Below are 20,297 nucleotides of genomic sequence, written 5' to 3'. Positions count from 1 at the left end.
TGAGAGTACTTGTGATGCCAGCGCTAGCGCCGACGCCGGCGCTGACGTCGACGTCAACGGTAACGTTGTGGCTGTCAAGACACGAACAACGATCGTGCGCTATCGTTCAGTCATCCTCCTGTTATACGCTCTCACTAGTTCTTTCTCTTTTGCGCTCATGCTCATCTTCTATGTTTATAATAGTTAGAATGCGCTACCTGCGCTCAGTGCATTTTCGTTAACTCACTTTGCTGCTCTCTCTCTCGCTCTCTTTCTCTTTCTGTTTGCCTTTCGCTCAACCGTTGTTAGAATACACTCTCTTCTCACTTGCAGTTTTACACGATTATGGAATTTTATCTAACATTATTTTTGTTTATCTCCTGCACTCGCTCTGTCTCTCTCGCTGCCTTTGGCTTATCAGCTCTGCCTGTATTGAAATGCTGTTATGCTAAAACAATAATATTTATTCAAGTATTCGAGTATTCCAGTGTTATACAACGTGAGCGCCAAACACGACTACGTGAGTTCCATTCAAATACTTATCATATGCAAATATATTATGAATGAAGCAATATGATCGTGCGCTTCGCTATGAAATTACAAAATTGAGAATATTTTAAAATAAGTTAAGCTAAATGAGTTTCTGTCTTGCACTGACCCCAGATGATGCAATTTTGAATTGACGAAAAATTATTATACATAAATATAACATATTTCTAGCGCATCTGTAATACTGAAGAGTAATTCTTTGAATATTACATATCATTTATCAGTTAATAGAGCACTATAAAGACCGATTAGCCATCTAAATAGTTTTTGGCGATACAAAGTGTTATTTGCTTGTGGGCTAAAATCTAATCTTATCTGACCCACATACATATGTATATGCGATAAATTCCTCATACATATATGTGCTCATTTTATAATACATCACATTACCTTTTATTTTGAAAGTAAAGTTTGACAGCCTAAAAATATATTCAAAGTCATTCGAAGAATTTTCTATCAATTTATCCATTCCGAAAAATAAATAAAATCCATTGATTTAGAATGCAAACAGTCGTGTATTTACAGAATGGAATTGTGCTAATAGAGTTTGGATAGAATCTTGTCTCGACCAAGCCGATAATGATGAGCTCTGGTAAGTGCAAAAGTCATACATACATATAGATACATATACATTTATATAGATAGAGATTTAGGTATAGATATAGCTACAGCTATACGTGGAATTCTATGTTTATGATAAAATTTCACAAATTACAATTTAATTTAGGTTTCTTGTTGCACATGTCCGCCTGTTGGGTTCGACAGCTGCAGCGCAGCTGTTGCTCCAATAAAATATTTGTATATAATCTAAGTCCCAGTGGGGATTACGGCTCAGATGAGCTTGTGCCTGCCAAGGGAGGCTGTGTGCATGGGACTGCAGTTCTCGATGAGAGTTGCGGCTTGACCCTGCACCTGGCTCTGGCTCTGGCTCTCTTCGCTGGGCGAGGAGCCGCCGCTGGCGCTGCTGTTGTGATGGACGCGCTTCATGGGCCGCTTGCGATCCACATGCTCCGAGCTGGGATTCAGCTCCACAGTCTGCAGGCTCTGGGCGCGCTGCAGCGACAGACGCAGCGGCTTCTTGGGCGGCGTGGGTCGATGGACGGCGCGGCTGCCCGTCGAGGGTTTCGATTCGTTTTCGCTGTCAAAGTCGAGCGACTTTACGCTGCGCACGTCGCTGGGCAGGCGAGTTGGACGCAGGGTTTGCGCCTCGTGCTGGCGGGGCGTGTCACGGCGACGTTCCAGACTAAAGGGGGAGATGAAAGGAGAGTTCCGTTAGTATATTTATAGGTGGATCTTAATCAGCATCTTCTGTTCATTCTTACCCATTGTATTGATTGAGATGCTCCACGCTGCGCGCATGCGTGCTCATGATGTGCTCCCTGTGCAGCTGCTGCTGCTGCTGCAGTGCATCCCGCGGTCTCTCCCGCTCCCTGTTGCGCTCGTGTCGCTCGCGCTGGCGCTCCTTCTCCCGCTTCTGCGGCTGCTGCATGTAGGCCGAGTCGCTGTTGATGGATATCTTGGAGGCGGACAGCGACTTGGACGGCATCGTATACAGATGCGACTGGGGCAGGCGTTCGCGCAGATCGATATGGGTGTTCTCCTTGATCAGCGTCTTGGTGACATGCGACGGCGGCAGCATCTCGTCGCCCACCAGCTCAATCGGTTTGCCGCCCACGAGCGTCGTGATGTAGTTGCCCCGCTGGAAGATCAGCGGCTTGTCCGGCGGCGTCGAGGGCGACGCTGGCGACGATATGCTTATGCTGGTCACATGTGCATTATTCGATTGTGTGGACAATTGTTGCTTCGACTGCTGGGATTGGAGTTGCTGCTGCTGCTGTTGCTCCTTCACTGTCTGCAGCTCGCGCACTTGCTCTTCCAGGTAGGAGATGCGATGCTGTAGACGCATGTTGTTCTCCTTCTCCTGGTCCAGCTGCTTTTGTGGTATGGGCACAGACTTCTTGCGCAGCACCACCATCTGGCACTTGCCCGAGTTGCCCACGTGCTTCTGCAGCTCCTCTTTGGTCTTGCTAGTCACGAGTCGTCCATTGATCTCCAGTATGCGATCCCCCTTGTACAGTCCGTCGCCCTCGAGGGCCCATTCCACAAAGAAGCCCGGCTGATCGGGCCGCTGCTGGGCCGCCCAGCGGCCGGTTGTGGCATGTACGGCGTGCAGACTCAATGTTACGCCGGAGCTAATAATGTTGTAGAGCGTTTGTGCCTCCGGCTTGGACTTCTCCAGGCGAGCCTGCAGCGCACGCGCCTCCTCCACAATCGAGAGCATCTGCAGCTCCTCACGGCCCAATGCATACTCCAGTTCCGCCTGCCGGATTCGTATGTCTATATTACTACGGAAGAGAGGGAGAAGTCAGTAGGCTGTAGGGATTACTTTGGCTCAGTTCACTCACTCTGTTATATCAAGCTTCTCCAGTGCACTCTTCAAATTCTTGATTTTGATGCGTTTGTTCTCCGCCTCAGCCTTCAGGCGATTCAATTTGTGCTCCGCCGCTGGCTTCTCAGACTCATCGAGGGGCGGGCCACTGGGGCGGGGCAGCTTGCCCAGACAGAGCTGAATGCGCAAGTTCTGGATGACAGCCTCGCGATCCTGCAGCGCAGAGCGCAACTCCTTCGACTCGCTGCGTGTGGAGCGAGAGGAGAGTGTTCCGCCTAGAGATCCGCCCTTGCGCCTCCTGCCCGTGGTGGAGCAATGCGACGAGGCGCTGCTCAAATGCAGCTGCGTCTCGTGATTGTTCTCGGACGCCGCGTGCAGACTGTACTTGGCCGCACTGGCGCAGCTCTTTGGATTGAGTATGGTCTGCAAGGGAGCGAGAAAGTGGATAGAGGGATTAAATTAATGAGAATTAAGTAGGAGTCTAGGGAATCTAAGCTCCATATGTGAATTGAATTGAGAACTGCATTTGCACATTACTCATTTTATATCATTTAAGAAGAAAATCCAATAATGTAATTATATCATATGATGGGGTCTCTCTTATATGAGATAGAAAGAGAATTTATTTCAGCTTAGTGTAGATTTGCATGAAAAGAGTGTGTTATGTATCATAGATTGAATGGAATCATTAGAAAGTATCAATTATATGATTAACATTGCCTAATAGATTTTCGCATAATCAATTAAGTATACTAAAATAAAAACTTTATACTACATATAATGTATTAATATATTTATATATTAATTTAAATAAACATTGATTTAGTTTAAGCTCTAAAGCTGAGGAATGTGTTATTTCGATAAAAGGCAGATGATCCTAAAAACTTGGTTCTATAGGTGTGAATCGTAACCATTGTTTTCAAACGGGATATTTGCATTTTCTTTAAAATGAACTCTTGAACGAAAGCCAATATACTCTTTCAGACTATGCTCATCAGTATAGGAACTACTTAGGAATACGTTCAACACATCCAGGAAACATTTATTACAGAAGAGTTTAGTTTGCCCCCAAGGCTCAAGAGTCGTAACTCCAGTCCATTGGGGGAGGTTAACAAAAATTATTTAATTGTTGGTTTTTCATTAACTGTAAGTTTATATGTCCTTTGCTAGGTCAGCAGCTTGTGTGTACTATTTATAATTAATATCGATTAAATTTGATATGAATACAATGTCAAAAAGCATAGAGACATGCACAGGTCTAGGTCCATTACCCCACCCAAACACTTGATTTTTGACCAAGCGAGCGATAGCAGTTGTATAAATTTTTGATAAGAGGCACACACGACAACAATTATAGGGTGGTAAGGGTTACGCCAAATAATAATACATAGATAATTCTATAGTAAATAGATATATCAACTATAGCTTTAATATTGATTCAAATCTTCAAGAATTTTGTATTTTGCATATTAAAACATTTAGAAATAGACTTATTATAGATATGTATTTATTTATAACTTCATGTACACTCTAATACATAGTTGGTATTTAAAGTAAGAAACCGGAAAAGTAAGTGTTGATTACAGTCGGAGTATAAATCATAAGCCTAGACAGTTTTTGAGCAGTTCCTTTCCCCTTCAAAGAGTTTTCCGTGTAGAGTAGATACTAAATGCTTTATATCACTCAAGTACCAGTACTACTCCTTGGGTATATCGTATACACCACACTCCCGGTTGGCTGGCAGCGAAGCATCTAAAAGAAATACCCATGAGTTTGCTATTGTCTCAACATTCGATTTGTTTACCGATTTTCTTGGGATACGGCAAATTGAGATTTTCCATGATCTCGATGAATTGTTCGAGGGTTTTGGTGAGGCGCGGATTGTAGCGCTTCTCCTCCCACACGCTGCTCTCGAGCTGACCTCTGTAAGCACAAGCATACTCATTATCCGGCTGGCAAATGGCAGTGGCATATGGCAAATCGCCGTAAACTCACTTGTAGTCGTGCGCCGGATAGATGCGAAAGTTTTCCGGCAAGCTAAAGATCTTGGCGTGCACATTCTCATAGAGACTCTTGGGACTGCCCTCTTGGAAATCGGTGCGCCCGCAACCACGGATCAGCAGCGTGTCTCCGGTGAACACACAGCCCTGCTCCTTGATGACGTAGCTCATGCAGCCATTGGTGTGGCCGGGCGTGGCCAGCGTATCGATCGAGTGTCGGCCGAAATCGATGCGATCCCCTTCCGCGATATGCCGATCCGCCTTGGCTCCACTGGCCGCTGCAATCACCGACTGACAGCCCGTTAGCTGACGCAGCCAGCCGCTGCCCGTTATGTGGTCGGCATGCATGTGTGTGTTGACTGGGGAGAAATCAATTGGGTGGCTTTGTGGTCAGTGGATGAATTCGGTGAATTCACCTCACATTCACTTACTCGCGTATTTCAGCTTGAAGCCGAGATCTTTTACGAGCTGTGCATCGCGCTTGGCCTGCTCCAGCACGGGATCAATGATGACGGCCTCACCGGAGCTAGTATCGGCCAGCAGGTAGCTATAGGTGCTGCTCTCAGTGTCGAACAGCTGTTGGAGACATTCTAATTAGAGCAGCTACCTAAACGCTCAGTCAACGCATTTCTACGCACTTGCCGAAAGAAGAAATCCGCTGAGAAGGGTTTACGCTCGGGCAGACTCATTACAGCTGATTGACTGTGCAGCGATCCTGGTGAAATAGCTGCGCAGTAGCTTTTAATTGGAGCGGAGGCAGGTAGTTTAGCTGTGGCGCTAGCGCGTATCAACGAAGGTAGCCGAACGAAAGCTGAGAGCAGACTGACACTTGCGATTCGCATTTCACTAAAGTTCGTCAAATCACGCAGTGGGAAGAGGAATTCGGGTTCGGCTACAATAACAATTCACTTACGAGGCGTGCGTGCGCTTGCCTTCGTATGTATGTGTATTTTTGTGTGTGTGCTTTGTTGCAGTAGCTTAAGCTTGTGCTTAAAGCTCTCGTTGGTTTATTGTTATGCCGGTCGCACTGTTATGGAGCAAATCGTCATATGTTTACTTCTGCTAAATGTAGAGAGATAAGCACATGTGTATTGAACTGTGAATAGATAAATTAGCGAAATGTTTGCAAACGATGATATACCAGAAAAGTTAGCTTGATTAGCTGACTTAGCTAGCTTTACGGTTAATCCTATTTAATGAATCGCTAATAGAGCACTGTGTGCGCGTGTGTATATACATATACATACATATGTATATGATATATGTGACAATTCTATTCATTTTATTGTTTTCACAGCACGATTGCCGTTTTATATTACAATCGTAAACACATTTAGCGAGCAATAAAAACAAATCATTCGTTTACAAACATTTCTTAAGAATGACACAACTCACAAATAAATTGCGTATGATAACTAAAGAAAGCTGTCGCAACAAAAAACAGCTGTTGGCACGCGTAGGTTCTTTCGTCAACTAAAAGCTTTTCATAGTAGTGTCGAGCTTTTATGTGTTGGTGCCATTGCACAGAGCGCGCCTAACCTGTTGCTGCTGTCGATGACGCAATGAAAGCTTTTCGGCTACGACTACGTGCCCAGCGGCAGCCAAACTTAACGAAACAAACAACAAAGCAGAAGCGGCAAGAAAAAGCCGGCAAAAAAGATCGTTAAGACGATTCTCGAATGCACTCGCAGAAACAACCACCAAATGTACCCTACCTAGCCTCATACGAATATAAACCCTTATCTTGTAATATTCTCAAAGGACCGGACAATGTCCAGTCTGAACGTGAGAACTTCCTGGCATTTCGGTTGGTTTTTTACACTCTTAAATTACAATAATTTCTCAACAGTTGCAACTTTGAACCACATATTTTTTTCTTCATCTTCTAACGGTGAGTTGATGAATAATTGAAGTAATTTTGTGGAAGAAATTAATTGAGCGTATATTGTCATCGAAAGGGTGTAAATTACCATGAGGGATGTTAAATTGGATAAGATATAATGTCATGCAGCTGAGAAAAAATTAAATAGCAACACAATTGTAAGTTATTCAAATTAGATTTTCAGAATTGAATATGAATTTAACAGATGAAAATAATAGAGCATTTTTACAAATTCAGAAATTTGCGATACAAATGAAAGGTTCTAGTGGTCTTATTTGTTTCTTCGGTTGTTACTTATATACAACAATCGCCGAAGTTCATTGACTTCTATATAATAGATATTGTATATATGGTTTTTGTATATATTGTGGTATATTTTTAGTATTACTTCATTTCCAAATTTATTTCTTATGACCAGTGCGCCGCCCATTTAACGGCCCTCATCAATACTAAATAGCGAAAGAAATGAGAAAAGAAAAATACTCATAAATTGCTGTTGCTTTCAATCTATTTGGCTGCGAGTGAAAGTGCTTCAATAGAAGAGTCTTTTACAGTTGTGTATGTTATATTTTTTTAGTTATATGTATGGATGACTGCTCAACCATTTATTTTTTTTTTCCATGTCTAGATGTATGGAAAGTCAGGTATGTGTGCCTTTTCTTTAACGGAAATAGACTCGTTATCTATTGGTAATATAAGCCAAGATTTTATGGCCGCCTACAGATATTATTATTAGTCAACAACATTTGATATGGTGGGAGTAATAATCACGTCTATTAAAGTTATTACAGCAAAGTGTCTACTTAAAATATGATGTTACATAGAAATTATAAAAATCTTTTAGAAAATTTTATATGTATTTTAAGAAATATTTTAGATGTTTTAATATCTTATTATGTCGGAATTAAAATATATATTTGTATATAGATATATTATAAAAAATGTTTATTGTAAGTATTTTATATGCTTAAAGATCTGTTTATTAGCCAATAAGCACTATTTTAACATTTACTGTGGACTCCTTGCTTCCTGTTGCATTGCACTGCTTTGCACTGCTTCGCCTGTTTACTTAACACGCTCTGTTCAGGCTATGCTCTTTAACAGCACTACATACGCAAGCGTGTATGTACTTTACAGAATTTACATGAAACTTAACAGCTTCATGTTGCTGTAAATCAACTGAAAGCTAACATAAAATAATCTGTCAGATATTTAGTAACTCATCGTGATAAGGCATTAATAGCAACATTTTTAGCTACATTGATTTAGTTGTAGTTGCGAAAATTTCTACACGAAACATTTTGCTTACATGTTCTTTTTAGGCTTCATACTCGTCCAAAAATGTGCAAATGGGCATATAAGAAGTAGAGTTTTCTATGAATGTATTAAGTTTATGTGTGTCTAATTTAAAATATGTTTATATGTTTAATTTGAATGAAGACAAGATAAGAGTCTAAGCTAGCATCAAATTTATGTGCCTTTAAAGAGAGACAGGTATAACTTTATGCCAACCTTTTGTATATATTTAAATTAATTGAGACAATACAAATATTTGAGAGTATTCTTTATTTATAGTTTATATAGACTCATGCCAGATACCAAGCAAATGACAATAGACAATAGAAACTCGTATTTGAGTTGGTGTCTAGGAAATATGGTTACTCTGTATATATAAGCAGTAACAACTCTATAGAACAGTTAATATGATAAATGAAAACAGACTAAACGTCTAAAGAAATCTTAATAATATAAGAGCTAACTGAAATATAACTGAAAGATGTATGTATATCACATATAGACGTATATTCATATTTATAGGTATCGGAAGTTTATCATTAGCTTTGGTATTTTACTTAGTTGAAAAACAGTTTTTCGTTCTTAGAACTTAGTATGGATAGTGCTGTTATATAGTCACAGATGATATCATGCTCAATCATTATGTTGAATGACAAAGATAAAATCATAAATTGTGAAAATTTCGATTGTAGCATTCGCATTCGCAACCGGCTCTCGAGGTGTGAACAAACAGATAATACGAATTTGAAGCTTCTTCAGATGCTTTGGCGAATGATTAACAATTTCGAAGATCTGTTGGGAAAGTGTTGCTTAAAAATGCATTACGATGCATTAACAATTTAATAGCTGCTGTTAGTGTAAAGTTTTTGCCAATGTATTCAATGGAGATTAGACTTTTATATTTTGTATATATAAATATATATATATATGTGTTGATCGTGTTGCATGTTGTACTTGTATTTTTGCTTTGTGAATTTCAATTTGAACAACTTTCTAGCGTGAAATTATGTAAAGTATTTGATGCTGAGCCGAGCTGAGTTGAGCTCAGCTGAGCTCTGATATGATATATGGCTATATGGCAAATGGCGGCTTCGCCTGCGTGTCTAAGGCTAATTAGCTAGTTGCGCGCTTATATCATCGAATTAGACAATAGGGCGCTATGTGCATGATTTATAATATTTACAACGAGTTGAACTAACGCATGAACTTACCATCGAGGCCGATTTCTGTTTGGCAAAGGCGCGATGATGCGCGGAAATCGGTTCGCTAACCACGCTTCCGGTGTCCATAATTGTGGGGGACGTCTGTCTGCAAAGAGAGAAAATTGGATTATTATTAAGGTATTATATAACATTATAATATATGAAAATATTTAAAAAAGATGAGTACATAGGAGGTAGATGAACTCTTTGTTATTGATTTGAGAATATATATTTTAAGTTCCAGGACCTCCGATGTCCAGGTATATAGATATGTATGTAAAAGATCGTTGTTATGAGCCACAGTAGATGGAGTCTTAGTATCTTTGTTAATTTACTTAAGAACATAACTATATATTACAGTTCTTGGACATTTCTTATAGAGCTTATCCCTCCCCTCCACTAGACTTTCTTTGTTCTTGTTCTAGAGTCTTTTTATGCCAGACAATTACAGCTTAATAGATGGCAATGGACTCTTCTTCACTTTTACGATCTCTGCTTAGATATACCCTCTCTTTTCGTATTCAATATCTTGGCTAGTTAAAATCTTCCTCTTTTCCATTTTAGACTCTCTGCTTGGGTCGTTAATAACAGCTCAGCAGTGGTTAGGGTTACACTCTGAACCCTAGCTCGACTCGAAGATTGTGGCAAGTTGACAGTCGTCCAGGTCCCAAGTGCCCAAGCGCCCAAGCGAGCTGTGGCACTTCAGAGTCACTTTAATTTGCGTTCCGCAACGTTGGGCAAAAACAATTGCCAGCTGAGCCAGAGGGAGTTGAGCTTGTCTTCGTTCTTCAGTCTTCAGTCTTCAGTCTTGGGTTCTCGAACTCGCGACTGTTCGCAATTTTCGGTTCGTCGGCTTTAACTACTTTGGCATGTTACAGTTTTGTAGCGCGTCTCATTGAGAGTCAGTTTAATTAGCTCTCAGTGCTCAGCTCTCAGCTTTGCATGATATGCTTCACTCAGTTCTCCCATTGAATATGAATATGACTTGAACAGATACTTGACAGCTTTGCATCGCTAGAAAGGTTCTTCCTCTTCTTCTTCTACCTCATAATGACATGCAAATGCGCTGTAAGGCAATGTTCCGTTAGGGCAACAGTTGCAACCACAGCGACAGCCAGAGGCCACAGGCCACAGGCAGTTGCAACTTTCATCAGCAACACGCACTTTCGGTGCTGCAGATACTTATCGCACTCGCTCAGATGCGCACTGAACATACAACATACAACATACAACATACAACACTCGCAGGTCTTTGTGAAAGACAAAGATATGCATTCGATATGCAGATACACAGATACATAGATACGCAGCCTTCGCTATGTATCTCCCAGCTACAGCTACAACTACAACTGCTGTTACTGTTGTAGTTGTTGTTGTTGTTGTTGTTGCATAGATCACATTACCTAATGCGGCGGCATCTGTTGCCTTTGTGCTTTTCACTTGTTGTGTTTTTCTGCGGCGGCTGCCTCTGAAAGCGCATAAAAAACAAAGACAAAAACAAAGACAAAGCATTCATAGATTGTCATAGACGCAGCAGGGCGAGCAGACAACAGAAATTTGTATGTAACTTTGTTACAAATGCGGCACAAGATTTCAGTGCTTGTCCATGTCTCAAGGCAGCGTGATAAGGAAGGACAAAGAAGGCGGGGAGGCGCAGAGGAAGGGGAAGGGATATATAGGGTGCAAAAGTGTGTGAGAGAAACAAACGGAGTGTAAGATACATATGCATATGTATAGATAGAGAGAAATATAAAGAGATAAATCTATATAGAGAGAAATGCTTAGAGAGATTGATAGAGAGAGTCCGATAGAGGGTGTATGGCAAACAGACGAAGGAAGACTGAAAGAGATTACTGAGAACATATGAAAAGACACTTGGAGACACACCGAGTGTCACAGAGAGAGAGATAGAGAGAGAGAGAGAATGAATTGGAGCGAGAGACAGACATGGCGAAAGAGAAAAAAGACAAAAAGAAAGACAGAGAGAGAGAGAAATAGATATTGAAAGACAGAGAGGGAGAAAGAGAAAGACATTGAAAGACAAGAGTGATTGAAGGACAGAGAGAGAAAATGGGAGAGAGAAAACCAACCAGAGACAAAGAAATATAAAGAAACAGAGAACCATATGAAGTGAGACGGAGACAGGTAGTGTAAGACGATACAAATACACTGGGAGACAGAGAGGCAGAGACATGACGGTCAAGAAATGACAGGCATAGGGAAAAAGCGAATATAATAGGCACAGATTGACAGAGATTACTAAGAACAATTCAATCAATCAATAGATAAATATTAATTTAACAGTGAAAATCCTTCTGATTTCGAATCAACCAATGGAACTAGTGATTGCGCACGTGAACCGCAAATCGAACTATTGATTCGAGACGTGAACACACAGCAGAGCAGAAAAAGTTTGGCCAGGCTTGCAGTCTGTGCCTAATGAAGGCAACATAGTTTGACTAATTCATAATCCCACTTGACAAACTCATGAATTCGTGAATATGAATTTTGACACAGATTTTGCACAGCTTCAAGACCTTGAGTCGGAGACTTGTGTGGGGTGCAGAAAACACCTGCTGCCGACCGCAGGTACTCGAATCAGTGGCTGTGGCATTGTGGTGTATCTTTCGCTCTCTCTCTCTTTGTCTCTCTCTATCTCTGTCTGTGTGTAGACAAGATCATTTTTGACATTGTGCTATTTCGAGTGAACTTCCTTGGGTTGGGGAGCTGAAACAAGGCAGTCATTAGTCAGCCATACTAATTACCATAGCGCTAGATCATTGTGTAAAACAAATTCAGCTTAGAACTTCATCAGCATGTTGGCGGCTTTGCTTCTTGGCTGTTCTCTCTCTCTCTCTCTCTCTATCTGGGGTTTGCGTGCTGGCAGGTCGACACGTTCCATGTGCCAGTCGCCGGCTGTAGCCTAATTCGAGTCTCTAATGTGTGTGGAGGCCCCGCCATCATTAATCTAATTTAGCATCAATGCCTAATTATGTGGCGACTCGATGTAACTAAGATTCGAGAGAAGCCGGCATTTGGGAATAGAGTTTGTTCCTCAAATGCCATTGGCACTTGCCACTTAATTTGTTGCAGCGTGAGAAGTGCGCAACATCAACAACAACAACTCTTGCAGCCAAGCATGAAGAGCATTCAACCAACTATAGTTATATATGTATTTATAGTATATACACATATATATGAATATAATGTACACAATTTGCGTGTCCGAGCTGCAAGGGCTCCTGTTCGCAATTCAATAAGAACAACAACAACAACATGTGCAACTGCAACTGCAACTCCAATTGCGACTGTTTTCCCAGGAGGCGTGTGGGCGTGGCAGTGATCGCTGAAGCGCAACTATGGCAAGACCCAGACCACGATCAAGACCAGCAGAAACACGAAACACAAGAAATAGCCACAGCTCTGTACTTATTTATGCCTATGCCTGATAATTATCAGGCCATACTCGTGGCGAGGGCGGCTTTATGGGTTTAATGTAAAGTATATAGTACGGAAGAGCTCTGGGTGGAATTAAATGCGCAATTGCTAGGAAAATGCAAAATGTGAATAGATCTTAAAAAATCAAATTTATGGGCTTCATTTTAATTAAATTTACACTATTATTTAATTAATTATATATTTTAATTTCATTTTTATTTATATTATTTAATATTTAATATATTTTCAAATATTCATTTTCAATTTTTAAATAATATTTATTTATTTTTTGTTTTGTTTTTCTTAATTGGTTTTTTTTTATATATGGAAGAATATATACAGAACTGAACAAATATTTGCCACATATATTTTAAATTTTGTATATTTATTTTATTTAGATTAATCATATAAATGAGCATTCTAATACTCTTAATATATCTTGGAACTTCTAGCTCAACATTTTCTAATATCTATCAACTATTTACTAAAATATAGTTCACCTCGGTTTTCATTTTCGATTATTGCATTAAATTTAGGATTTTGTTTTACGTATCACTGTTTTAAGATATTTTCACCATGAATATTTTAAACTTTATATGATAATTATTTATTATTATCATTCAATTTAATATTTCTATTGTACCATTCGTATTTAGCCAACAATAAAGTTACGTATATTATATAATATACATATATCAGATTGTTATCTAATATGTACAACTTTTCTAGCACTTCTCGTTTCTATATACATATCAACATTTAACACGCCGTGAAGCGGCAGCCAGTTTCCGGTGTTAGTCAACAGTGAAACAGAAACTTGACAAAAAGAAAAATCTACCTCAACATTTATACATACATATATGTATATATTTATACATTTAAGCGTGTTTTAACCTCAGGTGGGCCACAGAGGTGCGGTGGCACAGGTGTAACAAGCTAAAGCAGCCAAACAGTTTTGTGGCCTGTGTAATGTCCAAGATCTAAGAACTAGTTGCAAATGTACTGTTAAATTTATGTCGAAATACACAGAAATTGCATTTGCTTTTGACTCTGGCGATTGCGACGCGCTGGTCAAGCAACTGGGACATCAGCAAGGTGAAAGAAACTCGTTGTTGTTGCTGTTGTTGGTCATAGATTCCGGTCTATTGGTCGCGACAGCTCTTTAGCCTATTCGCGTCTTTGGCTTTGGCTTTGGCTTTGACTTTGGCCAAAAACGAACTCAAGAAATGGTCACAAATCTTGAAATTGATGTCGCCTATGTCGCCCGAGCTCGAACTCGAACTCGAACTCGTCAATCGAGTGGAAAGGTCTCGTGGGATAGATAAGTTCTCTGAAAACACAGTCTTAATGACACACTTATGCAGACATGTGTATGTGTTTGTGTGTGCTTGCTGGAAATGTAACAGAACTGGAATAGTGGGTAGCAATGGTACATTGGTGCCTATTTGGGTACATTTAAATAGGTTTTAATATGTTTTATTATGTACAATATATACGCTAATTTAAGCTTATATTGCTTATAATGGTAGATTAGTAGTATATTAATTATTGGATAAAGCTGTTTTATGTTCACTTTGGGTAAAATATTAAATTAATATATACATATATATAATATTTTATATTATATTATATATTAAATAATGTACTTTTTAAGGTAAACATTAATTAGTACTTTGAAATGTACTAATGTGATGCATTGGCATAGTGTTAATATTAGTACTTTATTAATTGTACATTTGCCTTATTTGCTTTAAAAATTTGTTTGCATAATCATAATATGCTACTTTAACAATATTTAAATATTTAAAAATTATTAAATAAATTAATAATTAATATTGAAGTGTACGTAAATTATCATAAACCTACAATTTCTGTCACAACTTTGGTACATTAAACCATATATTCTTTGTTATTCCATAAATTGTTAGACTTAAGAACATATAAAATAGGTACTTTATAAGGCTTTTGCGTACATTTTGTTACAGATTATCGCTGCTAATTGAACATAAATTCTCATTAGAGAAGATTGCTTCTATGGCCACTTTGATGTCTCTGTTGATGCCTAGATGGGCAGGCATTTGGCTGGGAAAAAGAGCGAAGCAATTAAACGCCTCAGTGGATCTGCTCTCTTTGCCCATAAATATGCATTCGAATTATGGCTGATCGCTATCGGTTGACAATTACATAAATAAATTACTTGAGCTTAGCTTGAGTGTGTGTTCATGTGAATGAGTGTGTGTGTGTGTGTGTGTGTGTGTGTAGGGTAAAGTGAAAAGCTGAAATCGCTGCCAATCTTCCAGGCGTCACTTCCAGGCTTCCCACGCGTCGCTGAGCTTTGCACTGAACGAAAATTGTAATGAGCTTTTTATGCAAATTAAATGCACGAATTCAAAAGGCAATTCCATTTGAAAATACACACATAACCCATATATAACATTTATACAGTTGCTCTATCATTGTCGTTGTTGTTGTTGTCGCTGTTGTTGTTGTTGTTGTTAAACTGAAATGTTTGTGGAGACGTCAGGCCCCCACGTATAAAATGTCCAATTTGAATCGCGTTTTGTTATTGGAGGAGGTGTTGCCCGTCGCCTGTCATACATATAAACATATGCAGGTACACATACACACATAACTTACTTATTAACATTTCAATATATATCAAATTGTGTTTGTCGTTTGTTGTTTTTGAAGCGCACCTACAAATTGCTGCGAGATGAGCTCAGTGCGCCCACAATTTGTGTTTGCTTGTGCGTCGCCATACGAGCAATGCAAATAATTCTCAACAATTACTAAAATGGAGATGACACCTGTTTTGTTTTCTAATACGTACACGCCAGGTAACAATAGGCAGGCGTAAATACATTTAACTCAAAGTTTGTTTATGACGCGTCAATTTAATGCAAATGCGTTCGCCTCTGTTAGCTACTGCTTGAATTAACATGGCGCTGTTAATTTAACATGACCACTGTCGACTGCTGCTGTTAACACTGCCAGTGTTCTGTTAAGAAAAATTCTGTTCGCGTAAATGTTGTTGTGAATCAGGCAAGAAGCTTGTATGCGCCTCTTTAGCTCAGTGGCAGAGCACTGGTCTTGTAAACCAGGGGTCGTGAGTTCAATCCTCACAGGAGGCAACTCGAAAAAACGTTTGGGAAATATTTTTTGTATTTATTTTCTGTAATTCATCAATATTTTAAATGAGTAATATTTATAAATGAGTGAAGTATTTATAATGTGTTTAACATTAGCAGCAAAAACATTTATTCATGCATTGTGTTTTCTTTCGCGTTTTTGCTTGAGCGACTTTTGATAATAACAATTGGGCTTTAATAACAATGGCTTTGTAGGTTTTGTGTGTTTTTATAAAGGTAAACAACACTTGTTTGGTATTTCCGTCCAGCTGCCTGTTCTGATACGGCTCTACTTAGGTTTGGGTGCTCAATGAATGCGGCTATCTGCACGAATGCCTTTGGCACAGTTTCGACTTCAATTCGTGCGCCCAGAGCCAAACAAACTTGACAATTGTCAACTCTGTGTGTGCGCAAGTGTTTCAAAACAGCAACAACGGCACAATAAATATGACAATGGCAACAAAAGCGACATTGATAATAACATCATAATCACCTGTATAGAGGCTGAGCTGAGCAAATGGACCAGTCGAAAAAAGAAAACTGAGAAACTGAGCGGAGCTGCTGCGAGTATTACAGAAATTAGTTAATAGTCTTGACACAAATAAATTTACGTTTTTTTTTGGCATTTTTGTTTTTATTTTTGGCTTTTTTTTTTTTTTAATTAGCATTTCTTCATCTTCAACTTTGACTTTGAACGAGGTCTCAGCTCTCTCGAGAGAGATATGGTTTAGGCCAGGTGTGCTGTGTGGCGGCTGCACACCTGGCAGCTGGCAGCTGGACAGAAGCAAGTACTGGCCACACCGCTGCTGATAATTGGCCAACAATTAAAGCCAATGGGTTCAGCTAGAATGTCATTTGGGTCGCGTGAAAGTCTTTCCCGTGCAAAAAAACGATTATGCAAATCAAAATGCTAGCGATACTCTAGAAAGTTGAGATAGTCTTCTATGCTATACTAATACTTTATAGTTATCAATCGAAATGAAAGCGCAAATGGTTGATGATCGGATGTATATATACATATATATAGCAATAAAGCAAGCGAAATCTGTAAATTTAGATCACGCTGAGAGAGGTTTTATTTTTAATTGTTATTGAAAGTGAAACTATAAATCGTTTTGAAATCTGAGCACACTCAACTCGTTAACAGCTGCTGGGCGAGAGAGACAGAGAGAGAGAAAGATCAGATCAAGTCTAGACGCAGAGAAAGATTTACATATGAAAAAAGTCGTTGATTGGGCTTCGAAAGACGCAGAGACAAAGCCAAATGGGGAAAAACAAAGTCAACAACAGAGAAAAGTCTTAAAAATTATGTTAATCCGCTCGCTCCTCACAAGACAACATCCTGTCCAAAGGGTTCTGTAGCCCTTTTTTTCCGTTTGGAATTTCAATGAATCTGTCGTCATTCAAATGCAAAGGCATTCGCTACAGAAATTAATGAGACTATCAAGAGAAATAGACAGCGCGAGCAGCGACTTCCAGCTACCTAGTTACCTGCCACAACAAATTGTGTTCTACAATTACCTGGCTTCACTGTGACTCAACCGCAAAGCAAATCATATGTAATTATATATACAGAGAGGCCAAGGGCAGACTAGATAGAAATATTATTAGAATTCCGATAGAATTCAACTCTTTTGATTTGTTTTTGCGGCAAATGAAATTGCTATCGATATATAATATATATTTGTATATAGCATATATGTATGTATGTTTGTATCTGCCTGCCTGAGCAGCTTTTAATTACTATAGGCAGCCAGGCAGTTGGCCAACAGCAGCATCAGCAATTCAAATCGCGTTTTAATAGTCGGCGTAAGCATCGTAAATTAAAAGCTTTTAACAATTTTCTTTGCCCTTTTCCCTGCGGATTGCGAAAGGCCATAAGAGACAATTCTATTGTTATGATAAACCAACTACTTTCCGACCAACTTTGGCAGCTCTTTTGTCTAGGGCAGCAGCAGCAGCAGAACAAAAAGAGTTAGCTGTACAGGCAGGCAGAATATACGTATGTGGTACAGTATATAGAAATGTGGCCAAGACAAACCTCTCTGAATTTCGTAATATATAATTTCAGCTAAAACGCGCATGTGCAAGATCTCTGACAGAACATTGCATAATGATAATCATTTCGGTCTTTTATTTTGTGATTTTTTGAGAAGGAGGAGTGGCTTTGCATATTGCCACATCATTGCTGCAAGGTGCGCCTCTAGCCAGGCTGCACTGTACTTAGCTTTCGAGATGACAAAACAACCTTTGCTCAAGCTGTGCTTAAATTATTAGTCAAGTGCGATAGAGCGATCGTTGGTTGTAGGTCGCCTAAATTTGCAGTTAATTGTTGCACTTACCACAAAGTCAAAAAAATCAGTCAATAAATGCTGCTCCGCGTAGCCTTTGTGTGCGTGTGTGTGTTTGTGTGTGTGTGTGTGTGTCCGTGATATCGAGTCAGTTGTGAAAATGTCCAAATCGCGCATCAATGCAGGAATTTCGATTCAATTGAATTCATTTGTGGCAATTATTTACACTTGGACTATAAATCAATGCAAGCGGCTATTGTTGACTCTAAGCGAAACTAACCACGGCTCACTTTATTGTTATTATTCGCACACCGACACTCACACATACACATACATATTACTATTATTATTATGTGTTTTTTGTTGTTGTTGTGTACTGTTTGATTTGGCTTTTTGCTTAAATATCGCCGTTTACTGATTTGATTTGACTCAATTAATTTCTCACTCGCGCACAATTCGATTTCCGTTTGTCAAACGTTTGATTTCCTTTTCGCTGCATTTCCGTTGGCAGCCCCGCCCCCCTCGCTGGCAATGGCAAGCAGGAAATTTACACAAATAAACAAAATGCGTCGTCGCGACGACTGCACTTCCAGTTCCACTTCCAGCAGTTCCTTCTCACGCAGCAGCGCAGTTGCGCAGGCGCAGCAGAACAATACGAAATACGAAAATATGAAAAATATTAGAGCGCGGCGCTAAGCACAAAGAGTACCGAAAAAGAGGCGAGCGATTGAGCGGAGAGAACATGCGCTACGTTGTGACTGGCGCGACGGCTGCTTGAGCACTGACTGAATGGGCTCAGCCGCGACAAGAGCAATAGCGCAGCAGCGGCACCGGCAGAGGCAGCGCAGTGGAAGCGAGAGTGTTAGCTGGCTGAGTGACTGCGCGAGGGCAAGTATAACAGTTTATTCGTTACAATGCAGTGCGCTTATGTGAATGACTGTTATAGTTTGTTGCACATTATGATACGCTATGCTTTATTAAATACTTATTGCTGATGCATCAAATATTCCTTGTAATAGCAATGAATCAATTCATATTTAGCGTAATAGCGTAATACTACATATTGAGCAATATCCGTCTCGTCGGCATGATGACAAACCACTGAGTGTGTTTTCTCATACTAAAATGGACTTTTTGATTGATTTAAATATGGCAAACATCTTGTGTTTTCTGAATGTTAATGTTTTGTTTTTACGCGAATTTAGTATAACCGGTTTGGCTAAACGACATTTTTGTCAATAAGTTTAAGCTTTGGTTTTCAAAGATATCAACAACATTTTTCATCGTGCTTGTACTTACATTTCTGGCTACCCTCGTAGTAATGCATTTGCTCTGCTGCGCTCTGCGCTCACACTGCGCTCTCTCTTTGGGACTTTTTTGGTGGTGGGTTTTTCGAAAGAAGAGTGAGGGACTTAAGAGAGCTGCACAGATTGCTAGACCTAGACGATGCCTGCTCGCTCGCCTTTGACTTGTGTGAAGAAGAATACTTGATGAAATATTTGTAGTTAATAATATTGCAGTGCATTGAACTCTCTTCATCCTACTGTGGCAACTCCCCCTGCCGCTGAGGAATGCGGAATCTGTGGCAGGAGGCGTCTCCTTATTTTGACAGCTGGCAGCGAGATTTGAGATTTTTACGATGCACATCTTAAATGCGTATTTCCGTGCCCTTCAAAATGTGTTCTAGTTTCAAATCGATAAACCCATTGACTGGCGAGAGAGGGTAGAGGAGTACCCCTGTGAAGTGGCTCTGGCATCGAGATACGACAACAGATCAGTGCGCGCTCGTGCGCAAAGTCAATTAAAATGATCACAACAACCCAAACAGCAACCCTTCCCCTCTGTGTGTGTAGGGGTTGAGTCGCGTTGCGCGTCTGGTCGGCGTTGATTACATTTGCCCATTAAAAATCATTAAAACCAGACGCGCAACTAACAGACATAAATCAAAAAAATGAAAAAAATTAACCCGAAATAAAGGATGCACCAAAAATGCCAAAAGGTCCTTTCGCATGCCGCGCACGCGCTTCAAGTGGGCTGCCCTCGCGCAGTGGGTTTGTTTTTAAAGCTTTCGATTAGCTAATGTTGCCGCCCATAAATCAAAACCATCGCACAATGAATGCGGCGGGTTCATTAAAAAATTTAG

At 40.0% G+C, this 20,297-nt stretch overlaps 2 protein-coding genes and 1 non-coding gene across 4 annotated transcripts; 1 reads left to right on the top strand and 2 right to left on the bottom strand.

Moving 5' to 3' along the window:
- Window positions 1-1,023: 1,023 nt before the first annotated feature.
- LOC6580624 lies at window positions 1,024-18,932 on the bottom strand. The gene is made up of 5 exons (XM_002006410.4): window positions 18,206-18,932; window positions 9,307-9,403; window positions 2,934-3,340; window positions 1,851-2,873; window positions 1,024-1,771 (listed from the first exon to the last, which is right to left on the bottom strand). Exons 2-5 carry the CDS (start codon window positions 9,382-9,384, stop codon window positions 1,360-1,362), a joined length of 1,920 nt encoding a protein of 639 aa, XP_002006446.2. The 5' UTR covers window positions 9,385-9,403; window positions 18,206-18,932; the 3' UTR covers window positions 1,024-1,359.
- LOC26528220 (persulfide dioxygenase ETHE1, mitochondrial) lies at window positions 4,403-6,406 on the bottom strand. Of its 2 annotated transcripts, none has more exons than XM_015164327.3 (6): window positions 6,313-6,406; window positions 5,556-5,976; window positions 5,349-5,493; window positions 4,913-5,276; window positions 4,722-4,840; window positions 4,403-4,669 (listed from the first exon to the last, which is right to left on the bottom strand). In XM_015164327.3, the coding sequence occupies exons 2-6, from the start codon at window positions 5,757-5,759 to the stop codon at window positions 4,614-4,616; spliced, it is 888 nt and encodes a 295-aa protein (XP_015019813.1). In that variant the 5' UTR covers window positions 5,760-5,976; window positions 6,313-6,406; the 3' UTR covers window positions 4,403-4,613. The 2 variants fall into 2 exon arrangements, with proteins under 2 accessions (XP_015019813.1, XP_015019814.1); XM_015164328.3 differs by having other exon boundaries at window positions 5,556-5,979; window positions 6,313-6,400.
- Window positions 15,795-15,866, top strand: Trnat-ugu. The gene has a single exon. It is a non-coding gene; the product is annotated as a tRNA-Thr (tRNA).
- Window positions 18,933-20,297: the final 1,365 nt, after the last annotated feature.

Source organism: Drosophila mojavensis, unplaced genomic scaffold (genome assembly GCF_018153725.1).
Source record: "Drosophila mojavensis isolate 15081-1352.22 unplaced genomic scaffold, ASM1815372v1 contig_81, whole genome shotgun sequence".
In the NCBI taxonomy this organism is placed as follows: Eukaryota; Metazoa; Arthropoda; class Insecta; order Diptera; family Drosophilidae; genus Drosophila; species Drosophila mojavensis.
This window is presented reverse-complemented; position numbering and strand designations above follow the sequence as displayed.

Excerpts from the sequence above, each read along its gene's own strand:
- LOC26528220 (XM_015164327.3), bottom strand. The coding sequence starts at position 5,759 with ATGCGAATCGCAAGTGTCAGTCTGCTCTCAGCTTTCGTTCGGCTACCT. Across the intron at positions 5,277-5,348 it reads CTTCAAGCTGAAATACGCGA|TCAACACACACATGCATGCC; the intron begins GTAAGTGAATGT and ends ATTTCTCCCCAG. Across the intron at positions 4,841-4,912 it reads TATCCGGCGCACGACTACAA|AGGTCAGCTCGAGAGCAGCG; the intron begins GTGAGTTTACGG and ends TTGTGCTTACAG.
- LOC6580624 (XM_002006410.4), bottom strand. The coding sequence starts at position 9,384 with ATGGACACCGGAAGCGTGGTTAGCGAACCGATTTCCGCGCATCATCGC. Across the intron at positions 2,874-2,933 it reads GAGAAGCTTGATATAACAGA|TAATATAGACATACGAATCC; the intron begins GTGAGTGAACTG and ends TCTCTTCCGTAG. Across the intron at positions 1,772-1,850 it reads CATCTCAATCAATACAATGG|TCTGGAACGTCGCCGTGACA; the intron begins GTAAGAATGAAC and ends CTCCCCCTTTAG.